This window comes from Staurois parvus, unplaced genomic scaffold, assembly GCF_062004578.1.
Source record: "Staurois parvus isolate SC_StPar_1 unplaced genomic scaffold, SC_StPar_1.0 ptg000034l, whole genome shotgun sequence".
Classification (NCBI taxonomy): Eukaryota; Metazoa; Chordata; class Amphibia; order Anura; family Ranidae; genus Staurois; species Staurois parvus.
The window spans coordinates 85,200-97,213 of record NW_028317830.1 but is presented as its reverse complement, the minus strand read 5'-3'; the positions used below and the strand labels follow the sequence as shown (position 1 = coordinate 97,213).

At 48.3% G+C, this 12,014-nt stretch overlaps 1 protein-coding gene and 1 pseudogene across 2 annotated transcripts in view; both read left to right on the top strand.

The window, feature by feature from the left end:
• Window positions 1-12,014, top strand: part of LOC149470622 (uncharacterized) — a 44,104-nt gene that overhangs the window by 12,183 nt on the left and 19,907 nt on the right. The window contains exons 1-2 of one of the 2 annotated variants that reach the window (XM_089661612.1): window positions 8,427-8,722; window positions 9,027-10,989. In XM_089661612.1, the coding sequence (XP_089517738.1) occupies window positions 8,647-8,722; window positions 9,027-10,989 (2,039 nt within the window). In that variant the 5' untranslated portion in view covers window positions 8,427-8,646. Of the gene's footprint in view, window positions 1-8,426; window positions 8,723-9,026; window positions 10,990-12,014 lie in introns of those variants that run through there. The other variant, XM_089661611.1, reaches the window with a different exon arrangement.
• Window positions 1,531-3,366, top strand: LOC149470623 (taste receptor type 2 member 9-like; annotated as a pseudogene).

Here is a 12,014-nt window from a genome sequence, read left to right as displayed (position 1 = left end):
AATCCCTCCCCCATAACCGGGCCTGGGCAATTCCTCCCCCATAACCGGGCCTGGGCAATCCCTCCCCCATAACTGGGCCTGGGCAGTCCCTCCCTCATAACCAGGCCTGGGCAATCCCTCCCCCATAACCGGGCCTGGGCAATCCCTCCCTCATATCTGGGCCTGGGCAATCCCTCCCCCATAACCGGGCCTGGGCAATCCTTCCCTCATAACCGGGCCTGGGCAATCCCTCCCTCATAACCGGACCTGGGCAATCCCTCAAGGCCAATAGCTGGCTAAAGGCAGATTCAACAACCCTCCTCTCCAGGATCTTCCTAGGAAGAGACTTCATTTCCTCATTTTTCCATCATTCGTCACTGGTGAAGCATTTTCAGGCACGGGGTAACATAAGCCGGGAGCTTACCATGTTGGACCCTCAGGCTTTTCACTGGCCCACCATTCTCCCAGCTCCGCAGAAAAGGCCTGAACCATCATATTGACACTTCCTGAGCCGGAGTTTGACCTCAGAGATCGCCCCTGGATCTCCATTATTCGAGACAAGCCGATCGAGCTTCCTCCGCAGACGCTGGTAGGTGACATACTTATCAAGCTGTTTATTTCTTCCTAAAACCCAACGATCCTTCGTTTTGTAAGCTCCCACCACTCGGACTTACTGCTGCAAACGTCCATGATGGATACCTGTGCCTGAGAAAAGTCCTCAAAGGATTGACTCACCTTCTCATCGTCCAGGAGTGCCGAATTCAGCTTCCAGGTACCCCTCCCCTTAGGTGGTGTATCGGGGCCACTCAGAGTCACAGACAGAATACAGTGATCGGAAAACTCCACCGCCTGACACACTGGTGCCGAGAAGGCGGAGTTCCGCTTAAAAAACCCCATCTATTCTTCTCTGACTAGCACCCCGCTGAAAAGTGAATCCCGTGTCGTCTGGGCAGCAATGAATGTGCACATCAACCAGACCTGCCTCTCTAGCCGTCACAGTCCAGCCTGACTCCGGTCCCTTTCCTGTCCTTAGTCCCAGTGACGGTGTTAAAGTCACCACCGAAGACAACTTGCTGGGCTGTAAAAAGGAAAGGCTTGATCTTCATGAAGAGGCATTTCCTGTCCCACTTTGTCTGGGGCCCATAGATGTTAATCAGGCGCAGGTCCTGCCCCCCCATGGAGACGTCTAAGACCATGCTTCTCCCCATTTCTACCTCAATAATCCGCCGACAGGTTACCATGCCGGAAAAACGTACCGCAACTCCAGTGTAAGGCTCGGCCCCAACAGCCTAACGGGAAGGCAGCCTTACAAGTTTCAACAGCAAAGTGGAGAGGACCGGATCTCAGATTTGCCAACAGCATCTGTCTCAGAGGGCTAAATGGGGCCTGGCCCGTCTGTGCCAAAATAAAAGGTTTCCAGGAAGGATGGCATGTCCCTAGCCTTTCCCTTATCGTCTGGAACCTTTCCCTGTCAAACAGGAGACCTGGCCCTATGCTGTCCTCTCGCAAAAATGCATGCCAGGGTCTTAAATAGACTCTGCCTGACCCAAGATGGCCCCCAGAGTCACTTCCCCAGTGATCCAGGAAACCATAGAAGAGCAGGTTCCTCCTGACTTCCTCTCCCTCTGCAATGCCGCTGCAGTTGAGCGCCACCTCCAGTGGAGAAAGAAGGCTGCACCTGCCTGCATGCTGAGCAAAATAAGGCCTTATGATGAGCAACATTAATGGTTGTCACCTTCAAAGGAGTGGGAACCACCATCAGGATGATTGAGGATTCTTAGCCTGCTTACCCTCCTCCCTACTTGGAGAACCTGCGCTGCAGTATATGTGAGAGCCATATAAAAGGATAATAATAATAATATTTGTGGCTTTATGAGATCACAAAATATAAATGAAGCTAAAATAACAGATAACGTTTCTGATCTTCTTCTTTGGATTCAGATTGGGCATTTTTTTTAGTTTTAGTCCCAACGGTTATCAGTAATCAATATCTATAATCAATATCAATAATCAATGAGAAATACCAATAACCCGCCAATGTCCTATGACAGAACAATATGAGGATTCCTCAGGATCTCTATCCTATGGGGAGAAGATCAGATTTCCCGTTGCGTGAGATCTGTTGTCAACATCTCAGAGATATTTGCATCCAATCAATCAGTGTCAATGAATGTTCCTCTGCCTTTCCTCATTCAGCTCAGACACACGGCAGGACCAAGGATGGTGGCTCTTGTCTGGGTGGTGGGGTTTGTCTGTGCCATTGTTGAGTGTGCGTTGGGGGTCCTTCTAAACATCTACATTATAGGGGTCAATGCCGCTGACTGGAGACGAGGCTTCCCGCTTAGTCTGTGTGATAAGATTTTGGTTCTCATGGCCGTCAACAACATCTGCCTGCAGAGTGACATGAACATTTGCACCTTCGTGTTCATCCTCTTCCCTGAGATGCTCCAATACAACAACATCTACTCCCCCATTGCCGTCCTTCTGATCTTCCAGTTGTACTTCAGTTTTTGGATCACGGCGGTTCTGTGCATCTACTACTGCCTGAGGATTGTCAGCTTCAAGCTCAATTTCTTCATCTATCTAAAGACTAACATCACCAATGTTGTGACCAGATTCCTGATAGGGTCCGGAGTTGGGTCCTTTGCCATAAGCCTTGCCAGCATTTGGGAAATTGATTTGAAGCTGATTGCCATCACCAGGAATGTCACCTCCAGTTCTTTTATCATTGGCACCGACGTTAATATTTCTTCCATCACCTCCAGTCCACGGATTGTTAACACCAACATGGAGCTGGCTGCCATTACCAATACCATCACCTCCAGTTCTTTGACCATAGGCACCAACCTCAGTCTATCTGCCACCCCCGGGAACCTCACCTCCAGTCCTTGGATAATTGATGGCATCATCGAGCTGAGCAAAGCCTATAAATATCTGACCATCACCTTGGGCTGTTGTTTGCCGTTCGCACTGGCTGTCCTCTCCATTGTCCTTACTTTGACCTCTCTTTTGGTCCACTACTATGGCATGAAGTACAACCGTTCTGGTTTCAGCATTCCCAGACTGGATGCTCATATGAGGGCGGCTCGGATCATGGTCTACCTCATCGTACTCTACTCCATCTTCTACCTCTCAGAGGTCAGCCTCTTGGCGTCCTCCCTGACTGTTCAATCCACCTCTGAACTGGCAGCACTGTTCTTTGTTCTGATCTATCCCACCGCTCAGTCCATCATTGTGATCCTGGGCAACTCCAAACTCTGCCCAACATTTCTGAATAGCTGTTGGTTTGGCAAGAAGGTCTAACTTCCCAGTGAGGACTACACTCAGGATTCTAATCTACCTCATATGTCAGCAGATGTCCGGACATGTCTGGGTTACTGGAAATAAGTACCATGGAGGCCAACAATGCTGACCTCCTCCTTTGAAAATACTCATTCTCTGGCTGTCATACTGATCCCATGGTTTTGGTATTTGCGCTGTCACTGGCCTGCAATAAGTCTGCAAATCGGATGTTGTTGCTTCACCTTGACTCTTTTTAGATCTGCATGCTTGTTGCAGTCCTGTGCACAGTATGTGTTGTTTTTGGTTTTTGTTACTTTGGGTTGTATGTTTGCCGACACTTTCTGGGGTCTACAGCTCGGATGAGCAATGTTAGGCTTGACGTGTACCTCGAGGGGGGGGGCCATATACTGTATAATAATAACATCAGAATCTGCGCTGCTTCACAAAAGCGTAAGCTGCCAGCACTGAATTCTGAAACAAAGGATTGCCAAAACATACATATATATAAAAGTGCAACTAAAGTATACAAATGATATAGATGTGACAAATACTATAAAAAAGAAAACAAGGAAAAAAACTCTGTGACAGCGAATCCAAAAAGTCCCAATATCTGAGGACACTAAAAAATGTCCTTGAGTGCAATCATAAATCTTCAATTGTTTAGATGGTGAAACGTATTCGAGTGAAACACGCGTCGCCCCGCTCGGTGCGCAAGGAAGGTTTACCACATACATGTGACCATCATGTAATAGAATGGCCAGACTGGCCACAGATATAATCCAATGGCAACCGCTGCAGCCTCCTCTACAGCCTTCAGCCATGGGTCAAGTGGTGTTCACCCACTCCATGCGGATCATCAGTATCAGGCATGTAAAAGGCATGGGCATGGAATGAAAAAGCTTCCCATCGCGTGAAATCTTTAATAACATTTATTTAGACCAAAGTAATGCATTTCCATGAATAAGAATCAAATACAGCGCTGTATAGTAGCAAAGGTCCACGTGGTCCCACTTCCAAGATGGCCGTGAGTGTGCGTGCGTGGTGACGTACGCCCTAGCTCCAGCCAACGCGTTTCGTCAGAAATGATGTCATCAGGGATCAGGGACCCCAATATATCATTTGTATACTTTATTTGCACTTTTAGCACCGCACTTTATATATATATATACTGTATAATGTATTTATGTCTCAAAGTAAGGGAGAAGCCAAGCATGCCTGGGCTCAGCTGGAGGCAGGCAGGTTCTCCTGTACTGGAGTCAATGGGAGCCAACATGTTAAAAAACCAGGAATGGTCATTTTCTGTTCTGGTAGGCACTGGATTGTCCAACAAATGGCATGGGGGCTGGGCACTGCCTACGGGATCATGCAAAAAAAACAAATAAAAATGTTAAATTCCATTTGTCTGTGATTTTATTAATATCTAAAGTGAAACATTAAAAATGTAAAATTCCTTTAAATAACATGTCGGGGAGTTTTTGCCTAGATAGCATAGTGATCTCTTTTGCGTGGGCCGGATGGATCACTAGATTGGCGGGATCCACTCTTCAGGTGCCTCTGTCCCATGGCGGGCTGGGGCTTCCTAACTGCCAATTGTACTACTGGGTGGCAGTGTTGGTTGCAGTGCCTTGGTGGTTTTCCCAGACCTGGCACAACCCAGCCGTAGCGTTGGAAGTGGCACTATAGAGATCGTATGGGGCCCTCAGTAATCTGGTTTTTCAGGGAACTTGAGCACACCCCCAGGTTACTGGTCCTATGGGTGGTTCTTAGGGTGTGGACTGAGGCTAGGGGGGTCTATAGGGCACGAGCTACCTTTTCCCCCCATCTCCGCCTGTGGGGCAATCCGAATTTACCCCATCTTTCCTCCATCCTGGACTCGCAAGTGTGGGTGTTCAGGAGGGTAACAACGTTGGAACATCATTTCCAACGAGAGGGTGATGGGCTATGCACATCTGACACAAAAGACTCCTGGCCTAACAATACTAATACTGGCAGCTAAGACATGCCCTCCAAGCCCAGATTCCGGAGCCTATTATACTGGAGTCAGACCCTATCGCACGACTCCTTACCCCGAGAGCGATGGGGAAACCGCTCTCCTCTATTTCTCTTCGGTAGCGTATGATAAAATATTGACTTGGATCTATGAGAGGTGGTGTGCTGATATTCCCAACCTTACAGAAGAAGACCGGGGTGATTGTATGTCTACTTATGTGCCCTCCATGATCTCAGCCAATGATAGGTTCATACAATCGAAGTTTATCCAGAGGGCCTACTATACTCTTCATAGGCTGGCCCCCCAGTCAGGCCCCCTAGGTAATAAATGTGGTGTCTCTACCAGCACCTTTATGCACGTGGAGTGGCCTTGTCCCGTCCTTTGCCCATTTTGGGGATGGGTGATTGGTGGAATGGGTGCTCTCAGCGAGGCCTGGCCCTCCACGTGGGTGTGCTGGAGGATGTGGAGGCGAGTAGATATAATAAACTGTTTATCAGTTGCACTATTTTCTATGCGAGGCGTGAGATTCTGCTACATTGGAAGGTTCCTTCGCCTCCGACTGTGTCCTCATGGCGGAAGGCTAACCATTTGGTTCTTCCTTTGTATCAGTTGACGTACGAGAGCAGAAACTGTCCTTAAAAGTTCGATAAGATTTGTTCGGCCTGGATGGGTGCTCCAGGACAGGAAGCTTTCTGATGCTGATTGATAACCCATCAACTTTGCCCCCTATGTCTCTGTTGCATTACAGATTTGCCACCAATCAGTTATTGATGAGCATGAGCCCCCGACATCAATACACTGATTGGTGCTTCCACTTCAGCTGGTGGCGCTGAAGTGAAAAATTTTCCAGCAGGCTGGCTGTACACTCAGTCGGTAGGTCAATTTCTGAACAACCAGCTTTCCCACACATGGCTGGAAATTCGTCCGGTCCTGTCGAACCAGCCAGATTCGGATCCATGTGTGGCCGGCTTAAAGTGGTTAAGGCTGAAGGTGCATTCAGTGTATGAAGGTGAAACACCTTCTGTGTGCTGCTCCCCCCCCCCACAGCCCCCCAATACTCACCTGAGCCCCCTACCAATCCAGCGATGTGCATGTATGCCTCCGCTCTCTCTCTCTTCAACCAATCATAGCCAGTGAGCCAATGAGGAGAGAGCAGGGGGATGGGCCGAGCCATGGCTCTTTGTGTCCTATGGATGCATAGAGCAGGGGGAGTGAGCGAGCACGTACCAGTGCCCCCATAGCAAATGGCTTGCTGTTGGGAGCACTGGTTAAGAGGGCGGAGCCAGGAGTGACGCTACAGGACCCAAGAAGAGGAGGATCGGGGCAAACCATTACAGAGCCGGGAAGTATAACATGTCTGTTATTTTGTAAAAAACCTGAACCTATAGAATCACATCAAGGTGTCGAGTCCTAATGGGGCGTCTATAAATGAGACGACCTAAACACGATCGCCTATGTGCGGGATTCTCGGCAACATCCCCAGACTCAACCTAGACTTGTATGAATTCTGAGCCATCATGCAGGACCCCTCCCTATACAGAGAGGAAATAAGGAGACCCCCCCGGGTGTCCCATCTAGGAGTGTACAACCATCCAGCCCAAGGCTTGGGGGGCTGTTCATTGGGCACTGGAACCCCAACAAAGGCTCAAAACAGCCACCCCCATCTACATCACTGTCCCCACCTATTCCCACCCCCATCCCCACCACTGTCCCCACCCATTACCACCCCCATCTCCATCACAGTCCTCACCCACTCTCACCCGCATCCTCACCACTGTCTCCACCCATTCCCACCCACATCCTCACCATTGTCCCCATCCCCATCTCCACCACTATCCCTACCCCTATCCCCACCATTGTCCCCACCCCCACCCTCACCACTACCCCCATCCCCACCACTGTCCCCACCTATTCCCACCCCCATCCCAACCACTGTCCCCACCCCCATCCTCACCACTATCTCCACCCCCATCACCACCACTGTCGCCACCCCCATCCCCACCACTAGAATAAAATAAAAGGAATATAACCATCTTCTTACATTTGAATTTCAAAAAGAATAGAATAGGAAAGAATTGAATAAACCCCACAGATCAGCAATATGTTTACATTTAAAATCTGTTTTTGAATTTGTTTCAAATTCGATTAGAATTTCAAATCATTTGTCATTTCGGAGAAAATTTAATTTTGTTGTTTCGGATTCGTTTCATTTCCTTGCTATTGTAATACATCAGAATCTCTGAATAATGAAAAGTTCGGCTGAATTTCAATTTGATTCGATTCAGGGTGGCTCTCCGCATATCGTACATGTCCATCCAATAGACATCAAGGCAAGGTTCCCTACACAGAGATGGTATAACGTTTTGTTAAATGTGGAATGAGACTTTCACCAAACATTCACTGGTGGTGAGCCAATCCCTGTAATTGGACAAGAAAGGTTAATGTTCAGTGAACGTTTGGTGAACGTCAGATGCTCTGCTTTACTCCTGGGTGTTCCATGGCTTAGAGGTGAACACACATTGATATAAAGGTCTGCACAACAGCTGGAGCTAATAATGAGATCCGGCTCCCAGATAAGATGTGGACCTACAGATGGAGGCTTCATCCCTCCTGAAGTTCTACAAAGCATCCCGGCTCCAGGGCCCAGAACAGGATTAGGATTAGGATGGGAGCCATAAATCCCGAAGCTCCTGGAGAAACCTAGGTGACACCTACACCCCATCCTCTATACTGTATATATACAGGGTCGCGGCACACACAAGCGACATTAATTGAAGACCTCTCCTGGGTACATTTCATGCTGATATGGATTACCCGAGCCTCGTTCCTTATTATAGAAAGGCTCTGATTACCGATTTATCCCTCAGAGGATTCTGGGAAGTGCTGGGGCCATTGTGCCTTTGGTGGTAAGGATTAGATCCTGAATGGTGTGTGACAAACACAGGTGTCACCTCTCCAACTTGTCATAATTGTCACACAAAGAGAAGGGATAATATAGCAAGTTTCTTTCAGGAAAACATTCTAACAATTTAACCATTTTGGTGCTGAGATGAGGATTTATGGAGCCCTGTAGATGGCTAGAGCAAGGACCTAATGAGTCTGAAGCCACTAACAGATATGAGGAAATACCGGGAGGGGGCGAGTAAGCCTTCCCCCTGGAGATACCTAATCTCTTGGTTTCTAGGACCTTCCAATGAGCTCAGAGATGTGAAGAAAGCTCTTATATTGTGGTTCTTGCTGAGCAGAGAAGAGTTATTGGTTATTCTCAGGATACATAAGATAGATATTGAGAACAAGAAAGCAGAAGACGTAGTTGGGACATGAAAAGCTGACGGAAGGTGACATAACTCCAAGTATACAGACCTCAGAAAGTACTCTCAGCAAAGACAGTCCATATGGGGGGACCTTTACCAAGACCTCAGGAGGGCACCATGCTTCTTCTCATGTCCATCACCACTGTCCTTCTTACAGGTGAGTCCAAGTTACCAGATACTATAGAAAATAAAACGTGAAGCAGAGAAAGATAAATTCTGAAATGAAGGTGTTCAGCAGCTCAGTCACAGAACGAATCTGGTCATTGGTTAACATAATGTTTGTTCTGCAGAGCAGAATACAAAAGATCCGAGGCAAGCTCACATTCCTGGTCGGGTCGGACAAATTTTAACTTTCCTTACTGCATTGACTTGTTGTTAATTGTTAACTCTACTTCATGGTTTTTTGGCATAATTGTTTTCTCTTGTTTCACCATTGAGAGTTTCATTCTCTTATCTTGTAGGTTCTTGGGCCCAAACTGATCTCATCGCCCAGATTCACCTGGAAACCGTGCATGGTTCTGTCACAATAGACACAAACACATGGACCCTCAGAACGAACCTGTCCAGTACATGTGGATCTGTCATTATCTCCATACATGAGTTTCCGGTGATCTATGGAGCATCTCGGGACCCTTGTGACATAGGCCACATTGGTCAATCTCGCTATGATCTCACTCTCAGTAGAACACAGGTTGGCGTTGATCGAAACATAAGGTACGATGGATGTTCTCTAGTTTTAAAGACCTGCGGTCAGCAAGCATGTGTAAATCTGGAGTCTGGGGCTCAAAGGGCTTGGAAATCCATTGTCCAGTCTTTCATTATTGGACAAGTCTACTTCCTGCAGCCATCAGCTATTCAGCCAATAACAGCTGTGATGGAGTTAGCACTTCTGGACGGGATGGCAACACTCAAAGCCTCTCTATTCTTCTCAGACACCTGCCAAGGAAATAATGTCCAGCTTTTAGGAAGTGCCCAGGTTGGACACCATCAAACGTTTGCCAAGAGCCGCCTAGAACTGAATACTACTGAGGTGATGCCCTACCTTGTGATAAAATACCAGGAGACATGGGCGTGTGCAGAGGTGAGACCCATACAGTCTAAGGAGGCTTCAGCACAATTTAGCATGCAAGGTATCAATGGGTCCTTTGGCTTCAAGCAAGAGTCACCCTTCCACCCTACTCAACTTTCCATAAACTTGTGGAGGCTCCATGGACTTGCTGGTCAGTACAGAATTCACTCTCTACCTATCCTGGCTCGTCAGCACTCAGATCAGAACTTGTGTAGTGAAGCAAACACCGGAAATCTCTGGAATCCCTTCTCAGTTCGTACAGCAAAAGCTAAAACTGACCACAGTTCATGGCCAATTGGGGACTTGAGTGGGCGACATGGCACTCTGCAGGGTGTTGAGACATTAAACAACGTTCTTACTGACTGGAATCTGCCACTTTATGGCAATAACAGTGTTATTGGCCGTTCTGTCCTTATTTTAAATGCCAATGGGGACCCGTGGGGCTGCAGCACCATAAATTTGGAAGGGGAAGTGGTTACTGCGCTTGCATCTTTCCGTAAAGGAGTAGCTGGCAGGATCATGTTCCAGCAGGCTCCAAACAATCCCTACAATGACCTCACTGTGTACATTGAGCTCTCCCATGTCTCAGAAAACATCAGCAAAAACCATAACTGGCACATCCATGAATTTCCACTCCCATCAGAATCTGAAGTCTGTGCCAGTGCTGGAGGACACTTCAACCCATATAATGTATCGACTGGTGGGAACTACAGCCAGGAGTGCAAGCCAACCAACCCCCTGCGATGTGAGGCTGGAGATTATGCCGGGAGACTTACCCCAATTACCCTCTTTGCCCCCTCTCCAGCTCGATATTTGTTTACCGATTCTCTAACGTCACTTACTGGAACAAAGTCTATCATAGGACTGTCTGTGGTCATACATGGTCCTGAAGGGCTGTCTCCACCTGTGGCCTGTGCCAATATTCTTCTCCAGCCAGACCTCAAAGGTAGAACCGGTCTTTGGTTTGGACCTGGTAATGCCGGAGGAGAACTTGTGGCCTCTCAGGTATCGGAATTCACCCCGACTGTGATTGATGTTAATTTCCAAGGACTGAGTGGCCTTGCAGGAGGCTTCCATATCCATCAGCTTCCAGTGACCGAAGGGTCGGACAACCCGTGTTCTGACAATCAAATTCGGGGTCACTTCAACCCTTTCCATGTAAATATAGCCGTCTCTCCAGCAGCCGGTAATGGGACAGATGATGAATATGAGGTGGGAGATGTCAGTGGAAGACACGGCTCTCTCCTAAACCTGGACAACAAAACCGGACAATTCAAAGACACCAACTTTCCTCTGTCGGGTACTCACAGCGTGCTTGGTCGGTCTTTGGTCATTCACTATGCCAACGGGTCCAGGTGAGTGAAGGCAACCTTCAGGATGAAAATACTTCACCGTATGGGGAAATCTGCCCATTGTGGGAGGGGCAGAGATACAAACTACTGGGGGAAATCTCCCCATTGTGGGAGGGGCAGAGACACAAACTACTGGGGGAAATCTACCCATTGTGAGAGGGGCAGAGACACAAACTACTGCAGGGAAATCTCTCCATTGTGGGAGGGGCAGAGACACAAACTACTGGGAGGAAATCTCCCCATTGTGGGAGGGGCAGAGACACAAACTACTGCAGGGAAATCTCCCAATTGTGGGAGGGGCAGAGACACAAACTACTGGGGGAAATCTCCCCATTGTGGGAGGGGCAGAGACACAAACTACTGTAGGGGAAATCTCCCCATTGTGGGAGGGGCAAAGACACAAACTACTGCGGGAAATCTCCCCATTGTGGGAGGGGTAGAGACATAAACTATTGCAGGGGAATCTCCCCATTGTGGGAGGGGCAGAGACACAAACTACTGGGGAGGAAATGTTCCCATTGTGGGAGGGGCAGAGACACAAACTACTGCAGGGAAATCTCCCCATTGTGGGAGGGGCAGAGGCACAAACTATTGGGGGAAATATACCCATTGTGGGAGGGGCAGAGACACAAACTACTGGGGGAAATCTCCCCATTGTGGGAGGGGCAGAGACACAAACTACTGCAGGGAAATCTCCCCATTGTGGGAGGGGCAGAGACACAAACTACTGCAGGGAAATCTCCCCATTGTGGGAGGGGCATAGAAACAAATTATTGGGGGAAATCTCCCCATTGTGGGAGGGGCAGAGACACAAACTATTGGGGGAAATCTCCCCATTGTGGGAGGGGCAGAGACATATACCCTGAGAGGCAGCTGCTGTTGACCAGGAGGGACGGAGACACTGAAAGGACAGAGAATTGTTGGTAAAGGACTCCTTTAAGCTCCACCACCAATTCCATTTTCCATTGTGGGTGGAGTACAGACCTGGGATCTCCACACAACATTCAGAAATGAAGAGATCTCTGTGT